Genomic DNA, 25,081 nt, shown 5'->3' with positions numbered 1-25,081 from the left:
ATCTCCCAATGGGATGCTGTGGTTCTTATCAGCCATGCAGTGACATTCAATGGCTGTTATCAACAGATGTCCCCTCCTGAGGGAGGAGTGACTGTGGAAGAGATAAGGAAAACTGCCCAATGATCAGAAGACAAATGTGGTGTTTGAGGTCCCCAGGACGAGGTGAGAGATGAGAATTTGACTCCATGTTCTCAGAAGGCTGATTTATTATTCTATTCTATTCTATTCTATTCTATTCTATTCTATTCTATTCTATTCTATTCTATTCTATTCTATTCTATTCTATTCTATTCTATTCTATTCTATTCTATTCTATTCTATTCTATTCTATTCTATTCTATTCTATTCTCCCTGAGCTGTTCCACCCCTCCTCAGCCTGCCAGCACCCAGCAGCATCACTCCCACTCCTCATCCTACTCCCAGCTCTGCACTCTCTGCTCTCTCATTCCCCTCTGCACCTTGACAAGCAGCAGCTCAGGGTGGAAAATCTGCAGGTCCCTTTGTGTACCCAAGTCAAACATTTACTTACAACTGCTGTTTCAGCAGGATTAATTAAATTAAACACGGAGGGATTAGAGCTGCCTGGCAGATCCACGAGCTGGAGGTGCAAATCACAGCACATCAGTAATTTATGGCATTCCATGCACGGGAGTTTGTGGAGAGGAATTGTGTAACTGGAAATGGAGCTGGGATTCCTGAGGAGCAGGAAGGTGATTGCAGACCTCTGTCCCTGCACCCAAAGTCATAAATTAAACAAGGTCAGGTTAGGTCAGTGCCTGAATGCAAGGAATGTTGTGTACATGGTTCACTTGGGCAGATTTTAAGAAGGGACATGGATTTATTTCTTTTTTCCTGAAAAAAATAATGCATCTTTGAATATGGGAAACATTATTTCTCAACCATTAAAATCATCCAATTACATTTTTCAGTGAAAATGTACTTAAGTGAACTCTTAAGAAGAACAGCCTCAAATCCACTGTATTACAAGGTTTTGAAAAAAAGTCTCTGTTTGCTCAACCAGAACATGTGCAAATTCAATTCTGCTTTTTCAGGCTGGATCTCTTATGTACTGCATATGTCTAAGTCCTGTGACAATATTTGCAGATATTCCTGGGAATATATTGCTGTCATGAACTAATGAATTGAAGTCCAGTGGAAAAAAAAAAAAAAAAAACTCAAGCAAAATACATCAGAAATGTAAGCAAGATAAAATAAAAGATAAAGGCAGTAAGGGGCGACTTTTATGGGGTTTTTTTGTTCATAACTGCTTGTGTTTGAAAATCAGTCGGACACTCTTCAGTTATTTCACATTTCTCTTTTAAGTGATAAGAGAATAGCCCTGTACTTCCAGGTCCCAGAAGGGCCCTGGCAGCCATCGTCAGGCACACAGTGGGGCAGAAATCACTTCAGTTTGGCTCTTGTTCCTCCCAAAGGTATCAGCTGTGGTTAAATTTATCTTTTTCTTTCAATTCCCCTCACTATTTCCTAAATAATTTTTGAGAAGGGGAGAAAATTCAACAGTTTCAAATTCAGATTTAAGAAGACCAAGTGTTGAGTCCGGCCTTTGGGTCACCACAACCCAAGAGAGCTCCAGGCTGGGCAGAGGGGCTGGAGAACTGGAAAGGCCCTGGGGTGCTGTGACAGGGGCTGGACACGAGCCCAGGGGTGCCCAGGTGGGCAAGAGGCCCCTGGCAGCTGGGCTGGATGGGGAATTGTGTGTGCAGCAGGAGCAGGGCAGGGATTGTCCCTCTGTGCTGGCTCTGAGAGGCCCCTCCAGGGCTGGGCCCAGTTCTGCTCCTGCAGGAGAGCCCTGGAGGGGCTGGAGCGTGTCCAGGGCAGGGAACGGAGCTGGGCAGGGGCTGGAGCCCCAGGAGGGGCTGAGGGAGCTGGAAGGGGCTGAGGCTGGAGCAAAGGAGGCTCAGGGGCCCTCGTGGCTCTGCACAAGGCCCTGCCAGGAGGGCACAGCCGGGGGGGTCGGGCTCTGCTGCCAGGGAACAGGGACAGGAGCAGAGGGAGCGGCCTCAGGCTGGGCCAGGGCAGGCTCAGCTGGGACAGCAGCAGCAATTTGCCCATGGAAAGGGAGCTCAGGCCTTGGAATTGCCCAGGGAGGTTTGCAGTGCCCATCCCTGGGGGGATTCGAGAGCTGTGCTGATGTGGCACTTGGGGACATGGGGACTGCAGGACTCGGTCAAAGGTTGGACTCAATGACCTTCAGTGTCACTTCCAACCCAAATGATTCTCAAATTCTACTGATTTTAAATGGAAAAGGAAGCAGCACCTGACACATCAAAACATTGATATATTCACAACCAGAAAGACAAGAGAACACACACAAAATTCTGGTAGCAAAATTCTTTACTAATAAAATATCAAACATGGGACTGTTGGCTCAACACTCTCATGTTCTATGCAAATAACACAAACATTGTCACGCCTCTGAAATGAACATTGCATTGTCACCTGCACACATCCATGAGGAGCAGTGTCCCTGTCACATCCAGCACACCCCAGGAGCCCTTTTGTCCCCTTCCACTCTGAAAGAAGGCAAAACTTCCATTGCAAAAATCCACTTCTGTATTTTCAGCAGTGCCTGGGAGGGTTGTCCCTCCTCAATAAGTCTGAGTCAGACGAGCTGCGAGACCAAATCCTTTGTGCACAGATTTGAAAATCCTAATTTAAACTGAGAATGTGTTAGTTGATGAATTAGGGTTGTGGGGGGGGAAATTGTATTAATTTTTATGCATCCAAAAACTGATCTTGGAAGAAATAGAGTGTGCTGAAATACAACCAACTCTAAGACACTGCCAGCTCTGCTGATTTCTGCACTCCTCCCCAGTTAGAAGCAGTGGAGTAACTTTTAGATGACCTTTTCAAAGCTATTCATTAAAAAAAAAAAAACATTTAATGAACTTCTAACCCAGAATGCATAAAAACATTGGGGTAGTGATCAATTTCTGCAAGCAAACTGCCCTCAAATTGCCTGAATTCTTTTATCAGCCTATACAAAATTTAAAAAATAAGTATATGTACACTGCAGTATTGTGTTTACAGTTCTACTTACATTTCTGATCGTTTTGGAATGGTCTTTCATAGGAAAATGAATCTAATTTTGCAAAAGGCCACTAATATTGTTTTGATTGCTTTAAAATTCATGATCTGAGGCCTCAGCTGCAAAAGTTAATTTAATTTAGCAGATACATATAAACTCACTAGCACAGTGGCTTTGTTTAAACAAATGGATTTGCCTTACATGCAATCATCTGCTTTTTCTTAAATCACAATTTCCAGCAGGGTAACTTTATGTTTTAAGTAATTAATTACTCAATTAATATATTCTTATTCAAAGCAGCCTAGGGAGCAGGGGAAGGGTTTATTCTGGAGAAAAGGAGGCTCAGGGGTGATTTCAATGCACTCCATGGAGGAGTGCAGTGAGGGTGTGATGAGATGGGGCTTGGTCTCTTCTCCCAAGTGAAAAGCAACAGGACAAGAAGGAATGGCTTCAAGTTGCACCAGGGGAAGTTTAGATTGAATTTATGAAAAATTTCTTCACAGAAAGGGTGGTAAAGCACAGGAACAGGCAGCCCAAGGAAGTGGTGCAACCACTGTCCCTGAAAGTGTTAAAAATGTGCAGATGTGGTGCTTAGGGACACCTTTTGGGGCTAATGGCTGGACTCAGGGAACTTGCAGTTCTTTTCCCAACCTAAACAAATCTATGATTCTGTGAATTACAATATCAGTTTCTCATATACACAAAGAGAATCATTACACTGAGGAAAATTCTGTGCAGTGACTGTAAGATTTCACTTGGGAAACCCCTCTGCAAAGAGGAGAGGAGCAGAAAAATCCCCAAAAATCTGAATCCCTGACATTTCAACCCAAACTCATCTGCTCCTCAGCAGAGATTCAGCAGGGACAAATTAAATACTTTGGAGACTGAGGTGGGGACAAAACATCCTGAAGGCAGCAACAGAGACATCCTTCTCTGGTCACTGGAAATGGCAATTCCATCTCCCTGAAATGGTGCCAGGATGGTTTCAGCACCTGGTGTCAGGTCCTTGTTCCCAATCCTGCAGAGATGGATTCATGGAGCCCCCACAGAATGGTTTGGATTGGGGTTGGGTTTGGGTTTGAGGTTCGGTTTGGGGTGGAGGGAGCCTTAAAGAACGTCCATTCCCACCCCCTTCCCACAGACAGGGACATCTTCCACTGGAACTTAACCCCAAAAATACAGAAGTTGAGTCTGCAGAAGAACAGTCAGCAGCTGGATTCAAGTAATTTGGAGCATTCCTGGACTCAAATAAAAGCCCCAGCCAAGAGGCCAAGCCACCTTCAAGGGTGGCTTTTTTTTTTATGCTGATGCAAAGCCACAAAGTGCTGGCACCAGGCACAGAGGTGGGAGTGAGACCTGCAATTGCCTGCAGGATTATTTCATTCTTATATTATTATTTTTATTACTGTATTGTTACCTGTGAGAACAAGGAGAGAGCATCAGGCTGATGATGCTGTCCCAGCTCTCAGAGCTCTGCCCCTTCAGACAAGGAGCTAGGAATGACCAGGATAAATTCCTTTCTGCTCACCATATTTCCATAAATTAAAGGAATAACCATCTTGCACCTTGGTCACAACAGCAATGAATGACACAAGATATTTCTGCATATTACATGGAAAAAATAGTGATTAAAAAGATGTTGGCTTGGCTTTATCAGTCTGAGCCATCATGCCTTCTGAAGGCAGCAAAAGTATTCAAAAATAGCTGAATTTTAAGCAAAATGCAGCTATTTAAATATTTTAATTCTTAAAATAAAATATTAAAATTTTATTAAATAAGCTTAAAATGCAAAAGACCATTCTTCTGACAAACAAACATTGTTTCTTTCATCATCATTGGTCAAAAATAAGTGCATGATCTCGGGTTACACCAGAGGAAGATAAATAACACATTATGACCATTATTAAACACTTCTCAGGATCTTCCTGCTGAAAATATTTACCCTGCTCTTCAGACACAGGCAAGTAAAATGAGATACTTGGGAAATCCTTGCGAGAAGAGGAGAGGAGAGGAGAGGAGAGGAGAGGAGAGGAGAGGAGAGGAGAGGAGAGGAGAGGAGAGGAGAGGAGAGAGGAGAGAGAGGAGAGGAGAGGAGAGGAGAGGAAGGAGAGAGGAGAGGAGAGGAAGGAGGAAGGAAGGAAGGAAGGAAGGAAGGAAGGAAGGAAGGAAGGAAGGAAGGAAGGAAGGAAGGAAGGAAGAAGGAAGGAAGGAAGGAAGGAAGGAAGGAAGGAAGGAAGGAAGGAAGGAAGGAAGGAAGGAAGGAAGGAAGGAAGGAAGGAAGGAAGGAAGGAAGGAAGGCCCTTCTCTTCAATGAAAAGAAACTTTAAAAATAAATAACTCCAAAATAATAAAATCTGTTTTCCTTCCTTTCTTCCAAGCTTTTACCATGCTGGATGTTGGATCCCCTCAGCTCCCCTTGGGAAGAGCTCCACTTTCACTGCTTTTTTAGAAAAAACCCTTCCAAAAAACATTACAGGCATTCCATGCTGATAACACTGACCTGTGTTATCAGCTCTAACTGTGCCTGCAGGAAAATCAAACAGGACCATTGCATAAGGGAGGATTTCTCAGCTCCCTTCTCCCTCCTCAGAGCCCTGAGGGATTTTTCAGCATCTGCTGTAAAGACCCCTCTCCTTATCTCTGAAACTTTTCATCATCCCAAAGATTTCATGAGTCCTTGCCTGGGAGTGAAAATAAGAAATAGAGCTCCCAGCCTGAATGATTACTTGAGCACATTTTGCACTAGGACTTGTTATAAAAGGAGAAAAATCCTCCTGTCTTCTCCCTCACACACCCAGTTTCTCTTTGGAAAAAAAAAATAAAAAGTCTAAATCACTGTAAGTGACTCTGGTTTAGCCTTGGCAAGCCATTCACAGCAGCTCTCAGGCAATCCAAGTGAGACACAAATATAAAAGATGTCTCCAGGGTCTGTTTTAATGGGAAGAGCAGACACCCTGCATTGGCTCCATCATGGATTATTTTCAGCAGGAAGCACAGACAAGGAAACAGCTGCAGCAGCTTTTACACCTCCACCAGCTGACCTGCACTGCCCAAGGTTGTCCTGAGAGCATTGCATGGGCCAATTCTGCCATCTCTGCAAAAATAAAATACAATTTTGTGTCGATGAAGGAGGGATCTGTGCCAGGGTGAAGCTCAGCCCACTCAGAGTTGGCTGCAAGGGCAGGGCTGCAGCTCCCTGTGCCAGGAGGAGCATCCTGACAGCTACAAATGCCATCCCTTAAGCGCCTGCAGAGATGGGTGCAGCAATTCATCAAGAAGACGGTGCAGATTTTATTCCCTGAACAAAAGTGCTTTGACTTTTTTTTTTTTGTTTGGCACAGCAGAAATGTTCCCAGGACTCTGGCAGCAAGATTTGGAAGGTGGGTTAGCAGGAAAAAAAATGTAACTTGTATAGAGAAGGATGCACAGAGGTGGGAGTGAATGGAGAGAAGGAGGTTTGCAGGTTTTTGGACAGAAATAGGGAATTTTTTCACAGAAAGGGTGGTTGAGCACTAAAAGGGGCTGCCCAGGGAGGTGTTCAAGGAATGATGGGATGTGGGAAATCATTGCCAAGAAGGATTTGAAAAGAAAAGGAAAGGAAGGAAAGGAAGGAAAGGAAGGAAAGGAAGGAAAGGAAAGGAAGGAAAGGAATGACTGGATTGGGAAATCATTGGGCACTGGAAGGGGCTGCCCAGGAAGGTGCTCAAGGAACGGCTGGATGTGGGAAATCATTGCCAAGAAGGATTTGAAAAGAAAAGGAAAGGAAGGAAAGGAAGAAAAGGAAGGAAAGGAATGACTGGATTGGGAACTCATTGGGCACTGGAAGGAGCTGCCCAGGGAGATGCTCAAGGAATGACTGGATGTGGCACTCAGTGCTCTGGTTTAGTTGACCAGGTGGTGTTTGGTCAAAGGTTCGACTCAATGATCTTGGAGATCTTTTCCCACCTTAAACATTCTCTGATTCTATGATTAAAATAACCATTTCTGAATCCTTTAACGTGACGGAGCTGGAGTTAATTGGGATTTTGCTGGAGTGGGGAGCAGCCCCGTAAAAGCAGAGAATTTCAGTCTGTTCAGTGGGGCAGGGCAGGTGCTAGAGCACTCCTCCTTGGGTGGCTGCCACCAGGTGGTTCCAGTAGCTCATCTGCTCAGCTGGTTTGATCCCATGGCACGTCACGATTTTCCTGAAGCGAGGAACAGAGAACCTGATCCTTTCTGGGAAAAACGTCTGCTCCGAGTGCAGCTCCTGCAGCTGAATCTTTAATTTGTCCAGGCACAGCCCTATGAACACATCCTCCAGTTTGATGAAGGGAACACTCTCAGAAATGTTATAGATCTGGCTGGCCACGTCGCTGGATAAAACATATCCAGTCCCGGAACAAAAGGGTGGGTAGGTCGCCCCTGGATACTCTTCCCTGCTCACATACCACTTACTCCTTCTTGTCCTGATGGGGTACTCGTGCAGCTTTAAAAACCCTGTGAAGAACCCAGTGCTCTTCTTTTTCCTCAGGAGCAGCTCGGTGAGGTAAAACACGTTGACAAACACGTCCGTGTCGGTTTTCATGGCGAAGCTGGCCTGGGAGCAAAACCTGTGCATCCACTCCATGCCCATCATGGTTTTCAGGGTCAGGTTGTAGTAGGTGTCTGTGAAGTTCTTCTGGATGATGTCTCTGTATGTCTGGCTCTCAGCAGCCAGGCCGGCCTGCTGGCTGGGCTCCCCAGGGCTCCCCAGCAGGAACAGGGTCACCAAGCGCTTCCCAGCCACCGTCCTCTCCCTGCCCCAGCTGTGCCTGATGGCCATCCTGGCATCCAGCTGCTGGAACGAGCACGCCACCAGCAGCACCAGGAAAGGGGGGTCCTTGTGGCAGTCAACGTCTGGGAGCTGGGAGAAGTTCCCTTCCGTCCTCCTGAAGGGCTCCATGGGGAGCAGGTAGCCCTGGCTGCTCTCACAGAACAGGCACAACTCGGTCCAGGTGTGGAAAAGCCAGAGGCTGGCACTGCTGAGCCCCACCAGGCAGACAAACAGCCTGAACTTCCTGGAATCCATCTGAAAAGGAACAAAGAGGAGCAGCACATCCATAAAAGTAATGTCTGGTTCCTCTCAGTGCTCCTCTGATTCAAAGCCAGGTCAGCTCTGAAGGGAAGCTGCTGTTTGAGGCTACTCAGCCACCTGCATTTCTCCTCCTGTCACCCCCAGGAGATGTTCTGCTGGCAGATTCACACTTGGGCTTAACCTGAATCTGCCCTCCAGGCCAGTGTGTCCTCAGAAACCACACAAGCCTGTCCATTAACACCAGGTCACCCAGGCTGGTCCTTCAAGCCCCCTCCCCATTTTCAGCATCCTACAAACCAGGTTTAGACCCACCAGGGCCAGAGAAGGAGCAGATTTATGTATCTGTCTCAGAGGGAAGAGAATAACAGTCTTTTGGGTTTTTGCAGTGTTTGGGGGGTTTTTGGAGTTTTTTATTTGTTTGTTTTTCATGGGGTTTTGGGGCTTTTGTTTGTTTGTATTTTGTGGGGTTTTGGGGTTTTTGTTTGGTTGGTTTTTGTGGGTTTGGGGTTTTTTTTAATTGTTTATTGTGGGTTTTGGGGTTCTTTGTTTGTTGGTTTTGGTTTTGGTTTTTGTTTTGGTTTGGTTTGGGTTTTTTGGGTTGTTGTTTTTTTTGGTGTACATACCATGTTTTTCCATTTGTGCCTGTGTCCCAGAGCCAGCAGCTGTCCCAGGGTCACAGCCAGCCAGGTTCCTCTCATCTTCATCACCTCTGCCTCCCGTGGGGCTCTTGCACCAACCCAGAAACTGCTCCTGATCCCTTTGCTGGAGGGGCCATGAGTCACATTTCTGAAGCTGGGTCAGCTGCTCTGAAAAAGAGAAAAGAACCAAAACAGCAGAGGGTCACATTATTATTTAATGTGATGTTGCAGCCTGTGCAGAGTTTGAGTGACTCACCAGGACATGCTGAGGTGAGAAGGGGCTTCTCCTATTCCCCTTCCCTTTTTAAATGAGAAAGATCCAAACAACAACAATGCTCACTCCTTTAACCTTGTAAGAGATTAATGAGCTGGACATCTGGTTATAAATCTAATAGAAATTTTTGAGTGAGAGAAAAATTATCAAAGCAACCCCCAAATCCTTACAGTGCCAAAAATATGACACATCTCCACGAATTAACCTGGTGAGAGGAATTTAAGACTTGACTTCTTATTCCAGTAATTCATAGACTCTCCTACTGCTATTTTAGAGCTCTGGGATGGGGCATTTTTTACCAGGGCAACCCTTCCACCTTCCCCCTTCTCAACAAGGAATTGTATCTGGAAACACAGCTGGAAACCAAGTTAAACCATGGCCAGAGCTGCAGATTTAATGGAAATTTGATCTCTGCCTTCTGACCAGGAATGTTCTGTGTAGACTCCCCCAAATCACCTCAGTGCCTTCCTTTTGCTCAAATTCCCCTTTCCAGGCAATCAGAGGTTTTGCATTGCAGGATTGAAACTCATTTGGAAGTTCCAGGTGTCTCTGGAACCAAATCCTGCTCATTTTACCCCCAAGAATAATCCCATTGACTTCTGGGAATTCTCAAAGCATGAAACAAGGAGAATTGGAGTCTTGGTTTACTGGAACTGCTCCCACAGTGAAGTGCATTTTTGCAATGATTCACTAATCAATTTTGACCATATTTCAAAAGTTCACATTTCTTCTGGCACTTAAATTTTAATTCTCTTTATCCTTAAAGAGTAATCTGAGTAATTCTCAGATCTGATTTTTTTTTCTTGTATTTATAGCTCACAGTAGTCTTGTAATTAACTTTACAACTGCTTTAGTTAAATACCTATGTAAAATTGCAGTTATATTATATGCGTATACAAAAAATTATACTAAATTCTGCTCTGCATCTGTTCTCACACTTTTCAGTGGCCTGGGAGGAAGCACATGAATGACCTGAATTGTGTGTTCAGGACAGGAAGGTGTTCTGAGGTTGACAATGGAGATGTAGAGAGGTTTTTTCCTGTCACCAGCTCACAGAAGTCTGTTTAAGAGTCTGATATTTCTCTGTTACAGAAATTCCAGAACATGTACAAACCACACACTGAACTAAGGAAACAATGGAGAGCAACACTCTGTTAAAACCCATGAAAACCTTTCCACAAATGTGCAAGGTGCCATAACACACAACAACCATTTTACAAGATTTCAGTAGAATCAGACTAATGTAAAATTACCATTATTTACTTTTGTTTCCAGCATTGGTAACAGATCTAAAAAAACCTTTTAAACTGTCCTTGATTTGGACAGCTGGGTGAGCAGCCTCCCACCTTTACCATTTTTTCTTTCCAGAATCTGATTGCCTTCCCCTTTCAGCCCATGTGTGAAGGAGCACACACACAAAAACCCACAAACACACACAGCTGGGCAATGCAAATGCTGCCAAATGCATGCAAATTGTAAATATTTTATTTTAGAAGCTTTGCAAGTGGCACAGGCATCCATGGATCCTCTCCCAGCAGGTCCTTATCAACTGACCTTGATAAGAAGAACCATAGAACCATGGAATGGTTTGGGTTGAAAAGGACCTTAAACATCATCCAGTGCCACCTCTGCCATGGCAGGGACACCTCCCACTGTCCCAGGCTGCTCCAACCCCAATGTCCAACCTGGCATTCACTGGGAGAACTCCAAGGGAAAGGGGTGACAGACACACGGGCTGCTTCCTCCTCTTGCCAAGGCCATATTTCTTCAAAAACCATCCATTCAATCCTTGCTTTCAGATGAACAGGGATGTTTCTGAACATTAAAATTGTTTCTGAACACTAAAATTGTTCCTGAACACTAAAACCATTTTACATTTTTGCAGTCAGGGCAGTTCCTCAGAGCACTGAAGTTTCTCTGTCAGGGAATTAAATCACCCTGGTGTTGTCTCCTTACCCCTGAGATGCTGAGCCCTCCTCCCATCCCCATTTTGCATCAAAACAAGTATTTCTGGTTTTATATAAAGTCCTTCTGCATGATGAAATATTTGATTTTTCTCTGCGCTTTCAGTTAGAAATCAGGGGTTTTAATTATCTCAATATTATTTCCATCTCTTGTTGTTCCAACTGCAAAATATTTGCCAAAAAAATTGCCTGTTCCATATCCTAGAGACTTTTCTTAAGCTGACTGGCACTTCATGGGTCTCTGTGGCTTGCATGGAATCCTGGCACCAAACCATGTGGGAGCTGCAGCCTCTTCTCACACTCACCTGAAATAAACACATAGAAAAAAAAGACTCTGCTCTCTCCCAGCATCTTAAGGGGAGCTGAAATGTTTTATTCTCTTTGTTATTTATCAAATCCTTCCTTTTCCTTGAGATTGTCTCTTTTAGGCAAGTCACAATACTTCATTTTCCAGCACAAAGTGTTACAGCAAGTGAACACAAACAAACAAGTAAACACTCTGCAGTGGTTACAGATGACTCCACAATCTGCATTTTGTAGCAGTCCCCAGATTGGTGGCCATGAGTTAAGCCAACCTCATCAAAGAATTTTCTTCTTTCTGTCACTCTTCCATTGCTTTTTCTATCCATTTTTGTCTGCTGGGCTTCAAACTCATCCTTGATGTAAGCGCAACATTCTTGTCCTATAATAGCAAATTTTTCCTTAGGGCCATGGGGTTCTGTGGAGCCTTGAGAACATATCCAGCAATTAGTTACATTTAATATTTTAGCTATTTGAAATTTTCATGGGAATTTTCATGCCAAATCCCTCAGTGAAACTCCAAAGGTGTTTTTGGCAAACAAAGATTTTGGTGAACTATGGAGATACAGACATGAGCAAGTCTCCAGTTGCAAGGCTGTTCATTCTTTTTCCTCAATTTTATCCTGGCTGGGGTAATAATTTAAGTTTAATAGTGTAATTAATTATTGCTTCCTTTCTTGTGGCCAGCATGGAGGGTGTAAATCCCACTGGATTCCCAAGGCTTTGCTAGTTTGTCCCACAATTCCTGAAATAAAACAAGAGCCTCTGTCTGATGAAATTCCTAGAAGAGCTCCAAAGCATGGAAATAACTGATTTAGAAATATTCCCTCTACTGCTTTTGCCATGTTGGTGCAACAGGGAAATGCTTCAGCCACCCAGAACAGGGATCCACTGAAAGAAATTTACAACTCTCTTTGCATGGAGGTTCTGTAAAGCCAATTTGCCAATAATCTCCAGGAGAGTTTCTACATTTGATAACCTCCATCCCTAATTTATTCCCTCAGAAACTATTCCTTGTCCAGCAGGGGTGACTACCCATCCACCAGGGGGAAATTTAGAATATAAAATTCTGATTAACTGAATTTTTGTGCTATATTCTGGTTTAATATCTCTGTAACTGTGACTGCTCACAAACAGCAGGGCCAGCCTTGGCATGAGGGAATAATTCAAAACATTTCACAGGATCTAGGAAGCCCAAAGCTGGAGACCTCATCAGGGCTTTCAAAGCCATTTGAAAGCAGCCTGAGTACCAGCAGGCCATATAATAAAGTATTTCTGTATTTAAAAGTATTCATGGCTATAAACTCTGTTTGGCTATTACTATATAAAATATTTAAAACTCCATACAAAGGGTGAACTAATAATTCAAAATTCCTTTAAATCTATTACAGTGAGCCATTCCAAATTTATTTATTTATTTACTTTTTTTTTTTTTAGTGTGGTTATGAGTATTTTGGGTAATTTAGCAATTTTTGGGTTAGTTAACCATTTTATTAATTGCTCCTGAGTCTTGTACTAACTGGAAATCTTCACATTTCATATTTTTCTGGCAAAATTGGAGTTCATCAACAGCCTGTACCTTAAAATTTTCTTAATCTCAGGTAATGAGCCTTTTCAATGTTTTAATTTTAAGGATATTGGCTTTATCTTACCAGGCCATTGTCTGATTTAATTTGGTTCTCACAGGTTCTGCTCTTTTTGATTTTCCAGGAATCTCCCTGGCCCACACAAAGGGGATTACTGCATCCTTAATTCTCTTTGGGATGGGTTCAGATTGGGAAGTCAGTGTAATACAAAAATCGAAGTTTCCATGTATTTAGATGCAGGGATTTTAATTTGAATGTATCCTTCCTGAAACTTGATTTTTGCACTCAATTTTCCCAGTAAGTTTTTCCTTAATAACAGTTTTGGAGAGCTGGGTACAAAAATTGATGGGTTATTTATTTATTATATCATAATTTTTATAATAAAATAAACAAATAAAATTATTATTATTAATAATAATAATTTTAAAAGTTATTATAATTTTTCTGGTTTGAACTTAACAGGTTTGAAAAAGGGGCAGAGTTCACAAGTTCCAGTGGCACCAACAACTGTGATGGAGGCATCTAAACTTCCCTTGCATTTAATACTGACTAACTGATATTTAATACTGAATAATTGATATTTAATACTGAATAATTGGTATTTAACACTGACTAATTGGTATTTAATACTGAATAATTGGTTCCTGTGTCTTCAGAAAATTGCAGGTTTTGATTTCTTGGGGTTGCTCTTACCAGAGGCTCTGCTGTTGCCATGAGAGGCTTTGGAGGAGTCCCAGGTTTTACCTGAGCATACTCCTAATTCCAATATTTATATTTATTTTGTGATTTGTGTGTTGATGAGTTCCCAATCTTCCTAATGAAGATGGGGAACTGAACCCCTTCCCTTGTCACAGGACTCCTCCTTGGGGTTAAGAATTTTTGCTGTTTTCTTTTATAATTGCTATCATTCTCTGTTTAGTTTTTTCCTTTCCCTTTCCTTTCCTTTCCTTTCCTTTCCTTTCCTTTCCTTTCCTTTCCTTTCCTTTCCTTTCCTTTCCTTTCCTTTCCTTTCCTTTCCTTTCCTTTCCTTTCCTTTCCTTTCCTTTCCTTTCCTTTCCTTATTTCATTTCCTTATTTCATTTCCTTATTTCATTTCCTTATTTCATTTCCTTATTTCATTTCCTTTTTTCTTTCCTTTTTTCCTTTCCTTATTTCATTTCCTTACTTTCCTTTTTTCCTTTCCTTTCCTTGAAATTTCCTTTCCTTTCCTTTCCTTTCCTTTTTTTGATACCCTGCCCATACAACATCCAGTAGTTTATGTATTAAAACCATCCATTTCTTGTATTTTTGGTAGTTTAATTCTAATATCATCTGAGCATTGTCCTATAAAAATATGAGCCAGACAACTTTTACCTTCCTCCCAAATGTTTTCTTATCTTAATGTCTCTCTTGTCCATGCCTGCAGCTGCCCTTTTCAGTTCTCTATGCACAGGACTTTACAGCTAATTCTTAAACTTTCATTTTTCATTTACAATATAAATGCTGGTAGCTGTTCCACCAAAATATTAGAACACCAGGTTTCAAAATCTCTGTTTTAAAATACCAGAATGCCAAGTTTTAAAATATCAAAGTAACGCATATTTAAAATATTGAAATACTAAGCTCCAAAATACCAAACCAACCCAGTTTCAAAATATTAGAATACCAAGTTCCAAAATGCTAAAATAATTCTGCCTCAAAATACCAGAACATCAAGCTTCGAAATATCAAAGTAACCCAAGACATTCAAGATATTAAATTCTAAACCACCCAATTCCAAAATACCAATTTTCAGGTGTCTTATGTGGGCAGGATTCCCAAACTCAAGAGAATGCCTCAATGTCACAGTGGGTTCCTACCTGTGTCCAAAGGAATCTGGGGGAATCTGGGATTTTCTCCAGGAAAGTGCCAGCATGGAAAATCCCAGAGCCTCAGGGGACACCAGGCAGTTGTCCTGTGTGGGTTCACCAGAAATGGCACCAAAATTGGCAGGAATAAACTTTTCTAACTTTCTTTCTGTTGCTTCTTTTTACATAGTTTGCCAAAAACCCACTGGAGGCTTCTTTATCTGTTCTTCCAATGGTCCCAGACATGTTTATCATCCTCTGGGCACACCTCCACATCATTTTATATAGAAAATACATTATTTTATTTTTTTTTGCCAGTTAGTCTTTAAGCTCTCTTAAAGGGGAGGTGGAAATGTTTGTTCTCTATGTTTTTTATCATTGGGATTCTATGAAGAAGGTGGCCAAGGTCTGGGATTGGGATCCTGCAGAGGAGGTGGAAATGTTTGTTCTCTGTGTTATTTATCATTCTATGAAGAAGGTGGCCAAGGTCTGGGATCCCAATCCCAAACTCTGTATTTTTCAAATCCCTATTTCCACCAGATTCATCCCTCCTCCACCCTGCCATGGGTTGGTTTTGGGGTCCCTCTGTTCATACCTCTGACCCTGGTGCAAATCCTTTGTGCTTCCCAGACATCAAGCCATGGTTACTCCTATGCCAAAACCTAATTACTGCCTCAGGGGACACCAGGCAGTTGTCCTGTGTGGGTTCACCAGAAATGGCACCAAAATTGGCAGGAATAAACTTTTCTGACTCTTTCTGTTGCTTCTTTTTACATAGTTTGCCAAAAACCCACTGGAGACCTCTTTATCTGCTCCTCCCAGACATGTTTATCATCCTCTGGGCACACCTCCACATAATTTTATATAGAAAATACATTATTTTATTTTTTTTTGCCAGTTATTCTTTAAGCTCTCTTAAAGGGGTGGTGGAAATGTTTGTTCTCTGTGTTTTTTATCATGGATTCTATGAGAAGGTGCCAAGGTCTGGATTGGGATCCTGCAGAGAGAAGGAATGTTGTTCTCTGGTTTTTATCATTCTATGAAGAGGTGCCAAGTTTGGGATCCCAATCCCAAACTCTGTATTTTTCAAATCCCTATTTCCACTCGATTCATCCCTCCTCCACCCTGCCATGGGTTGGTTTTGGGGTCCCTCTGTGACTCTGGTGCAAATCCTTTGTGCTTCCCAGACATCAATCCATGGTTATTCCTATGCCAAAACCTAATTACTGCCTCAGAATTAACCTGACATCTCCTTTAATGAGTGTAATTATCTGAAGAGCTCCAGGAGATGAGGGCTGTGTGCCAGATAGCTCAGGGAGGCAGGGAAGTAGGTCTGGAGTCCCCCTGGAAATATCAATTTTTAAAAAATAACTTTTCTTACCTTTTCTGGGGCAGAGCTGCTGTCAGGCTCAGCTGCTGATGTTCTGCACCCAGGTCAAACACATCAGCCAGGGAAAAACCCAAACCACAAATGAGCAAAAATGCTTTGGGCCACCTGCAGAAGTCCTGGCTTTGTAAAAAGACTGAAACAGCCCCAAAATCAGAGGCACAACTCAAGAGTGGGACCAGGAGCTCCAAACTCAGATCCTGCACAAAGTCAGCAGCATTATTCCCTTTTGCCTCTCCTAATCCCTGAATGGAACACATGCCCTGCCATAAGGACTGGTACAAGCTGCTAACTCCCAATTTTCCTTGGAATAAAGCCCCTAAATTGCTTTTTCATAAGCTCAGCATGACACAGAGAAGGATTAAGCACACATAGATAATAAGAAAATGTCAAGAACAGCGGGAAACTTTTTTTTTCCTAAATGCAAGAGTTTCAGAGGAGCAGGGGCCAGTCTGGAGCTCTCCAAAATGACATTTCTGCTGATGCAGAGCCTGGCTCACCAGTTTTATGAATTAACAGGGTGCTCCCCAAACTGGGAGGCAAAAAGAGTGGAAACCCCCAAAAAATGCAGGACAAAGGGAAAAACTTTTTGTGATGTATTTTATGAACCTTTTTCCCTTTGATACCTGTCACCAGCCTCTTCTCCACACACACCAGTTTCTATCACTTCAGCACTGAGTTACTGGGGTTATTAATGGCCAAATCCTCTCCCTTTTTTTTCTTTTTTTTTCTTTCTTTTTTTTCCTTTTTTTTTTTTTTTGTGGGTTTGATGTTTGGGGGTTTTTTTGTGAGTTTTTTTTTGTTGTTTTTTTTTTGTTTCATTTTTGGTTTTTTTGTCATTATTTATGGCCAAATCCTCTCCATTTTTTTTCCGTTCTTTTTTTCCTTTTTTTTTTTGTTTATTTTTTTGTTTCGTTTTTGGGTTTTTGTCATTATTTATGGCCAAATCCTCTCAATTTTTTTTCCTTTCTTTTTTTCCTTTTTTTTTTGTTTATTTTTTTGTTTCATTTTTGGGTTTTTGTCATTATTTATGGCCCAATCCTCTCCTTTTTTTTTTTTTTTTTTCTTTTTTTTTGTTTTTTTTTTTTTTTTTGTGAGTTTTTTTGGGGTTTTTGTCCATTTTGGTTTTTTTTTTTTTGGTTTTTTTTTTTGGTTTTTTTTTTTTTTTTTTTTGGTTTTTTTTTGTTTGGGGTTTTTTTTAAGGTTTTTTGGGTTTTGTTTTGTTTTGGTTGGTTGGGTTTTTTTTTTTTTGTTTGGGTTTTTGTTAGGTTTGTTGCAGGTTTTTTTGTCTCAGTTATTTTCATTTCTTTAGTTTTTCTCCCATTTTTTCCTCCCAGGCCTGCTGTGATGGGATCTGCATGGAAAAAAATGGGTTTTATTTTAATCTTTCCATGCTTAAAATGAGCCCCTGGTTCTCCAGAAATGTTTTCTGTCCAGGCAGTGGCTCTGTCCCAGAGCCATCAATTAGAGATCAGATAGAAAAGGAGCATTTCTGTTATGGATTTGCAAATCCCACTTAAATACCCATTTAGCTGATTGACCCTGTGGCTCCAACAGCAGACTGAATTTTCTTTGTGGAAGGTTGGGCTGGTTTTTATTTACCACTTGGGGTTTTGATAAGGAGAGAATTAAGAATAATTAAAAATATGTATAGTTAAAAATAAGTGGATTATGAATTTCCTAGAGGAAGAAAAATTAGAGTGAGATGTTATATTATAGATTAAAATGAAATAACATTTAGATATATACAGATATATCTATGGCAAATATGGCCTAAACACTGGCACAACTATAATGAGCAAATAAACATTTTTCACAGCAATCAAAGAAAAACTGGCATCAAAAAAAGGGAGAAATTTTAAAATATAAATTGGTTAAAATTCAGGTTTAAAAAATTCAGGTTTAATATGCAGATATATGCATGGCCAACATGGCCTAAACACTGGCACAGCTATAATGGGCAAATAAACATTTTTCACAGCAATCAAAGAAAAACCGTGGTCAAAAAAAGGGAGAAATTTTAAAATATAAATTGGTTAAAATTCGGGTTTAAAAAAATTCAGGTTTAAAATTGGTTAAATTGCTCAGTACCTGGCACAGCTATAATAAGCAAAGAAACATTTTTCGCAGCGATCAAAGAAAAACCATGGTCAAAAAAAGGAGAAATGTCAAAATATAAATTGGGTAAAATTCAGATTTAAAAAATTCAGATTTAAAAAATTCGGGTTTAAAAAAATTCAGGTTTAAAATTGGTTAAATTGCTCAGTACCTGGCACAGCTGTAATAAGCAAAGAAACATTTTTCACAGTGATCAAAGAAAAACCATGGTCAAAAAAAGCAAAAAATTAAAATATAAATTTAGGTTAAAATTCAGGTTTAAAAATTCAGGTTTAAAACTGGTTAAATTGCTCAGTACCTGAGCAAGAGTTTCTTCAAGTTTCACTTCCTTGCCCTATGGCGCTATGAGGCTGTTTCAGAAGAGAAATAACCCACAAGAACTGACCCACAATAACTCCTTAACCTCACCCAGACAGAGGCAAATTTGTACCATTTCCTCCTTTGAATTGTATTTTCTGTGCCACACAGGGCACCTTACTGGTGGTTAACCACAGTCCCAGCAGATTGCTCAAACATTTAATAGCTGCATCTTTTTACAGAAAAAAACCAAACATTCCTGGGCGTCATCCACTCAGAAAAGTGTTTCCAACTCAGATCCAGAAGTGTCACCTTGGATGTGGAAATTTCCACAATATTATTATTATTATTATTATTATTATTATTATTATTATTATTATTATTATTATTATTATTAGTTGTGGTGCCTTTTTTTTTTTTTTTAATTTGGTTGCAATGGTCCAAACCAGGTGTCCTTAGGTTCTGCCTCTGTCCCTACCCAGATGCCCAAAGGAAAATCAAGATCATGGCAGAAGGGAAGGCCTTTGTGGCACAGGAATCTTTTGGACCAGAGGATGCATGCTCGTCCTTATTAAAAATAAAAATCAAGAGCCATTAGCTCTTAATGAACCTTGATCTCATCCACCCAACTTGCTCCCAACATCTGTTTTGATAAGCCAAAAAAGCATCCTCAGACCTAAATGCAATTTTGCTCTCAAAACCAAAACACAAAAAGTTTTTGTGTCTTGGAGTGGCTCAAAGTGAAACAGTCTGGCAGGAGGTGCCACTGCTCTGGTAATGTCACAGGAAATAAGTGCTGCAAGTGAGGAGTCAAAAAGAAATATATAGAATTCCCAGGGACTTTAGCCAAGCTAAGGAAGCTTGCTGCTATTTTAAAATATCAGCTCGCTTTCCCAAGCCACCTGCAACATTCTCTGGATGGATCCTGGCCCTTAAACACCCACAGAAATGTTCAGTTTGGGTGTTCTGAAGGCCAGATCCTTTTTCCAGGATGGAGGAGATGCTGCAGTGAGGGCTCAGGCTCCTTTGGAGAGCTCAGACCACAAATGCAGGGACGCTGTACAGGACACCCAGTGCAGGCCAACTTCCCCTGCAGGTGCTTTGTGTCCTTTCCAGGAGCACATTTGGACACTTTGGGCTCGTTCCGCTTGCTCAGGGGATGCAAACACAGCAGACGGGCAGCCAGCCAAGGGCATCCTCTCTCATCCTCTCTCACAGGCAGGGAGAAGAGCAGAGCAGTGCCCTGGGGCACTCCCATCTTGGTAGCAATTTTCCCCAAACCTTCAGCCTAAAAGCCTCCTCCTCCTCTTTCTGTCCTCCCTTCACCTGCTGAGTGCCAACCATCCCTGTCTGGATTTCTCTCCAATGCTAATAGACTCTTCTCCTAATGCTTCCTCTGCTCCTACAACGCCACCACGTTCCTTTTATCCCTGATGCTAATGGGCACATTTAACTTATTTCAGCATGGCCTCATGAATCAGCAATTTTACCCTCCTTGCTCTATTCCAAAGCCCAGATCTCAGCACAGATAAGCAATTGTCCAGCAACCAAATCAGAGCAACCTGACCCTGTGTAAACCCCTGTGCTTCATTGTGCTGAGCAGGAATAGAACCCAGCTCACATTCCTCCTATCTTCATAAACAAAGTAATGAGGAAATTTCTTCCTTAGGCTCTTGTTGCCTCTGCCAGGACTCCAAAAGTCCAGTTCTCCAAAAAATTCTGTGCCCCCAAACCAAATTATTTATTGCACCTTCTTTTACAAATAGTACTGGTGGTTGTTTTTCCTTATCTTCATGCAAAAGAGAAATAAAACTGGAAATGGTTATTTCAGATAGAATGAGGATCTTGCTCTTCTCCCTTGGAAACAGCCTCAAGATATGTGAAGGAAGAAGTAAAATAGCACTGAAGAGAAGTGATAATTATGCAAGTTAAGAAAAATACCATTCAAAATGGGGAAAATTGCCAATGAAAATATTCCAATACCACTCCTAAATCTTTGAGTGCTGCTCAGTCCTGATGCTATCCCTGTAGGATGAGAACCACTGTGGGATGTTACATTGCAAATGGTTTTTTCCCTATTTTAAGCCTGGGGAGCCCTTGGAGCAGGTGAGCCAGGTGCTCATGCTTTGCCCTTTTGTTTCATTCTGCCTCTTGGCACAGTCATTTTTTGGTGTTTGGAACTTTATACTCCCCTAACAGCTGAACTAAGTCTTTGCATTCATGTGCCTGTTCAAGCATCAAGTCTGGTACTTTGGGAGGAAAAATCTTCCTGGGCAAAGGAACACAAATCCAGCCATGGGGCCCTCATGCTGGCAAATCCTTTGTCAATAACTACTTGGCTTTAAAAGTGCTGATTATACACAGAAATGTTTGTGGGATCAGGGCCAGTGGCTGTGATTTTAATTACTTACCTGTGCCTTGTGGATATTCTGTTTTTCAGCATTTTATCCAAGCAGGACAGCGATGAGAACGCTGCCCTGGCTCTGTCCTAACTGATCCTGGTCTTTATGTGGGGCTGCCAAAATGTTCCCCCAAAAAATCCTGCAAGTCAGGTTACTCATAACCACGTTTTCACCCCCAAATCAGTGCACCTCAACCCTTTTACCAGGGGATGGGCACGGCAGCCCAGAGCTGGGACACCCCTGGATAGGGAGGGCTGGATTGGGATCCCGGTTTCCAGCAGGGTCACACCTGCAGCCCCCTCTGCTCTGCTCTCCCTCTCCCGCCCAACAGAGAGTTTGGGAAAGTCGGAGCGACGGCTCTGAGGGCACATCCAGGGATGGAGGGAGGGAAGGGAGAGAAGGGAGAGAAAGAGAAGGGAGAGAAGGGAGAGGAGAAGGAAGAGGAGAAGGGAAGAGAAGAAGGGAGAGAAGGAGGGAGAGAAGAAGGGAGAGGAGAAGAGAGAGAAGGAGGGAGAGAAGAAGAGAGAAAGGAGAGAAGGGAGGGAAGGGAGAGAAGAAGGGAGAGAAGAAAAGAGAGAAGAGAAGAGAAGAGAAGAGAAGAGAAGAGAAGAGAAGAGAAGAGAAGAGAAGAGAAGAGAAGAGAAGAGAAGAGAAGAGAAGAGAAGAGAAGAGAAAGGCAAGAAAGGACAGAAGGAGAGAGAGAAGGAGAGAGAGAAGGAGTGAGAGAAGGAGGGAAGAGAAGAAGGGAGAGAAGGGGGAGAGAAGGAGGGAGAGAAGAAGGGAGAGAAGAAGGGAGAGAAAGGGGAAGAGAAGAAGGGGAGAAGGAGGGAGAGAAGGAGTGAGAGAAGGAGAGAAAGAGAAGAAGGAGAGAAGGGGAGAGAAGAGGGAGAGAAGGGGGAGAGAAGGAGGGAGAGAAGAACGGAGAGAAAGGAGAAGAAGAAGGGAGAGAAGAAGGGAGAGAAGAAGGGAAACACGAAAGAAGAGAAGAAGGGAGAGAAGAAATGAGAGAAGAAGGGAGAGAAGAAGGGAAGAGAAGAAGGGAGAGAACGAAGGGAGTCCCTGCTCCCGCTCCTACCTGCAGTTGCCCAAGGCAGCGGCGCCTCCTCACCCCGGGCGCCCGCAGCGCATCCTCCGGCCCTGCGGCTCTTCCCGGCGGGATCTGCGGGGCTACAGCTGCCCGGCTGTGCCCCTGCCACCCCGGAGCCCCGCTGTGCCCAGCCAGGGGCTCATCCTCGGCCCGGCTCCGGCGGCAGAAGCGGAGGAAGGCGGGGATGCGGCCGCGGTAACCTGAACTCCCCGCTGCCGCTTCCCTCCCTCCTCCCTCCCTTTCCTCGTCCCTCCCCCTGTGCCGTGGGTAGCAGACCCTCTGAACCTCTGCTCCAGGTCAGCAGCTGGCTGTGGATGGGTTTACTGGGGGTGTTTGGGGTGGGAGGTGGCAGCAGCGTCCTGCCAGGAGATGGAGATGGAAATGGGAGCAGCGGCAGCGGCTCCTCCCGGCGCTGGGAAAGTTCGGCCGGGCGCTCCCAGCCACCGACAGAAATCTCCCTCTGCTCCAAAGCCCGCACTGAGCCACTCCCGGAGGGGTTTTTCCGGCTGGGGAATGACATCCAAACGCAAAACCACCGCGCCGGGGAAACGGGAAAGCGAGGGTAGCAAACCTCACCCTGCGCGCAACGCGGGGTGAGAGCATCCCTGACCGCGCTGTCCGCCTGATCCCCGGGCTCAGGACGGCATCCCTGAACCTGGACCCCCGAGCTGTCCGGGCTCAGGACAGCATCCCTGACCCCCTGTCCGCCTGATCTCCAAGCTGGGCTCAGGACAGCATCCCTGACCACCTTCCCTGGACCCCCGAGCTGTCCGGGCTCAGGAGGGCATCCCTGAACCTGGACCCCCCTGTCTGCCTGCCCCTAAAGCTGTCCGGGCTCAGTCCAGCCATCAGCACCCAGCCTTTGCTTCAGGGCAAAGTCCGAGCCCAGGCAGGACACCCGATGCCTCCCCAGCGCCAATTCCAACACTCGGAGCACGTGGAGAGAGAGAGCTGATTTTACCTTTGTGAGCTGTCCCCTGGTGACAGCGACCAGCGGCAGCTCCGCGGCACAAACAATTATTGAAGCAAATGGCTCCGGGGGAAAGGCATTGCTCTTCTGAACGCTGCGAGCTACAGCAGGAAGAAAAAATAAAATAAAATAAAAACACCAACCAAACAAAAAAACCAAAATCTCCCAGACAAACGTTACCGATAAAGCCTCACATTTAATAGCAAAATATCCGTGGCACTTGGAATTTCTAGCGAGAAAATGCTCGCTTTGATTTGTCGTTGTCATTGTCTTTTTCTTTTTTTTTTCCTTTGAAACAGGTTGTTAGAGCGCAGCGCAAGAAAACACGAGACAAATCAATCACTGCGAGCTGCTGGCAGCTCCTTTCTCCTCCCCCTCCGCTCCAAGGCTGGAGATGGAGAGATGTGGTTAAGGAGACACACACAGAACGCTGCTTGCTTGGTGTGCTCTGCAGGAGAAACACGAGTGGGAAGAGAGGTCCAGATCCACTTCCAGATTTGCTGCAGAAAGGACTGCCCCAAAAGCTTTTTCTTTCATTTTTTTAATTATTCAAAAAAAAAAAAAAAAAACCACAAAAAGCACTCCCGCGTAGCTTTAGTTTCCTGCAATGAGGAAGCCTTAGCTCAGGCACCTGAGAATGCCTGAGCCTCCCTCTGCACGCATGACTTTCTCCTTTGTACTCCAAGTTCCCAAAAAAACCTTGCTTTAGTTTTGGGAAAGTGCTAACACTTCCTTTGTCACAGCCTGACCTGCACAGCTACTGAGCACACAAAAGCTTCTCCGTGCAAATTGTCTGCCCTGCACCTGGAAATGAGGGAGGTTTGGGCATTTTCCCATGGAAAGCAGGAGCACAGTGCTGGGGCTGGGGCCCCAACCTCTGCCCACATTGCTGCTGAGCATCACAGCTCGCTGGCTGCCATCAGAGCAGCCTTAAAATGAGAATCATGGAATCACAGAATGATTTGGGTTGGAAAAGACCTTAAAGATCATCCGGTGCCACCCCTGCCATGGCAGGGACACCTCCCACTGTCCCAGCCTGCTCCAGCCCCAGTGTCCAACCTGGCCTTGGGCACTGCCAGGGATCCGGGGCAGCCACAGCTGCTCTGGGAATTCCATCCCAGCCCCTGCCCACCCTGCCCAGGAACAATTTCTTTCCCATATCTGTTCTGACCTGTCCTGCTTCAGCTCAAGGCCATTCCCCCTTGTCCTGTCACTCCATGCCCTCGTGAAAAGCCCCTCTGCAACTCTCCTGTAAAGCATTAACTGAGAGGGGCTCAAAGGTCTCCCTGGAGCCTTCTCCAGGCTGAGCAGTGCCAGCTCTCCCAGCCTGGCTCTGTAGCAGAGGTTTTGTTGGGTTTGGTGTTCCTGAAATGGCTCCCAAGGTACTAAAAGTCTTTTTTCCCAGCACAGCAACCAAAGAAGAAGTTGAGATTCCTCAGCTCTGGTTCTCAAGGTTGTTTATTTTCTCTTATCTGTCACATTCTTTCTCTGAGATCTGTCCAGCAGGTTGGGTTCCAGGCACACTGACTGCCCTTGGGGCGGTGTTAGCTTTTTATACTAAGAACTGTGTGTACTTTATTTACAATAACTTCCCAATATCTATCACCTATGTTAGACAGTTTGTCTCTGCTCTAAACCAATCCAGAAGTGCCACCATCACAGCAGAAGATGGAGGACAAGAAGAAGAAGGAGAAAGACAGGACACATCCAGATTGTCTCTTGAACCCCCATTCTAAAAACCCCAAAATTCTACTTTTTCACCCTGTGATAAATTCACTATCATTCTATTCAAACTCTTGTGGCTTGTAAATCCTCACACAAAGTTGGGAATTGTTTCCATGGGTTAAAATCAAAGGCACAGGTGTTTTTGACCCCGTGCCAAGGTCTCTGAGCCCCTTGCCAGGGTCTGGAGTCCTCCAGGACAGCCAGAGGAATATCCTGGGTGCTCATGTCCCTGCTCCAGACTCATCCCAACAGCTCCAGGTTTTCCTCATGCCGGCACCCAGAGCTGGATGCAGCCCTGAGCACTGCAGGGGTGGCTGCCAGGGCAGAGTGGAGGGGCAGAATTCCATTGCCAATCCACACAAAGCATTTTCCACTCCCTCCTGCCAGGCCAGGCACCCCCAGGTC

At 43.7% G+C, this 25,081-nt stretch overlaps 1 protein-coding gene across 4 annotated transcripts in view; it reads right to left on the bottom strand.

Moving 5' to 3' along the window:
• Positions 1-5,254: 5,254 nt before the first annotated feature.
• Positions 5,255-25,081, bottom strand: part of B3GALT5 (beta-1,3-galactosyltransferase 5) — a 38,833-nt gene continuing 19,006 nt past the window's right edge. Inside the window, exons 1-4 of one of the 4 annotated variants that reach the window (XM_064705452.1) lie at positions 23,146-23,358; positions 22,943-23,052; positions 8,726-8,908; positions 5,255-8,096 (exon numbers count right to left, since the gene is read on the bottom strand). In XM_064705452.1, coding sequence (XP_064561522.1) covers positions 7,143-8,096; positions 8,726-8,806 — 1,035 coding nt within the window. In that variant the 5' untranslated portion in view covers positions 8,807-8,908; positions 22,943-23,052; positions 23,146-23,358 and the 3' untranslated portion in view covers positions 5,255-7,142. Of the gene's footprint in view, positions 8,097-8,725; positions 8,909-10,568; positions 10,582-21,969; positions 22,226-22,942; positions 23,053-23,145; positions 23,359-25,081 lie in introns of those variants that run through there. The other 3 variants (XM_064705463.1, XM_064705473.1, XM_064705482.1) reach the window with 3 other exon arrangements.

Source organism: Zonotrichia leucophrys, chromosome 1 (genome assembly GCF_028769735.1).
Source record: "Zonotrichia leucophrys gambelii isolate GWCS_2022_RI chromosome 1, RI_Zleu_2.0, whole genome shotgun sequence".
In the NCBI taxonomy this organism is placed as follows: Eukaryota; Metazoa; Chordata; class Aves; order Passeriformes; family Passerellidae; genus Zonotrichia; species Zonotrichia leucophrys.
The sequence above is the reverse complement of the archived record's forward strand: the minus strand, read 5'-3'. Positions and strand labels throughout refer to the sequence as shown.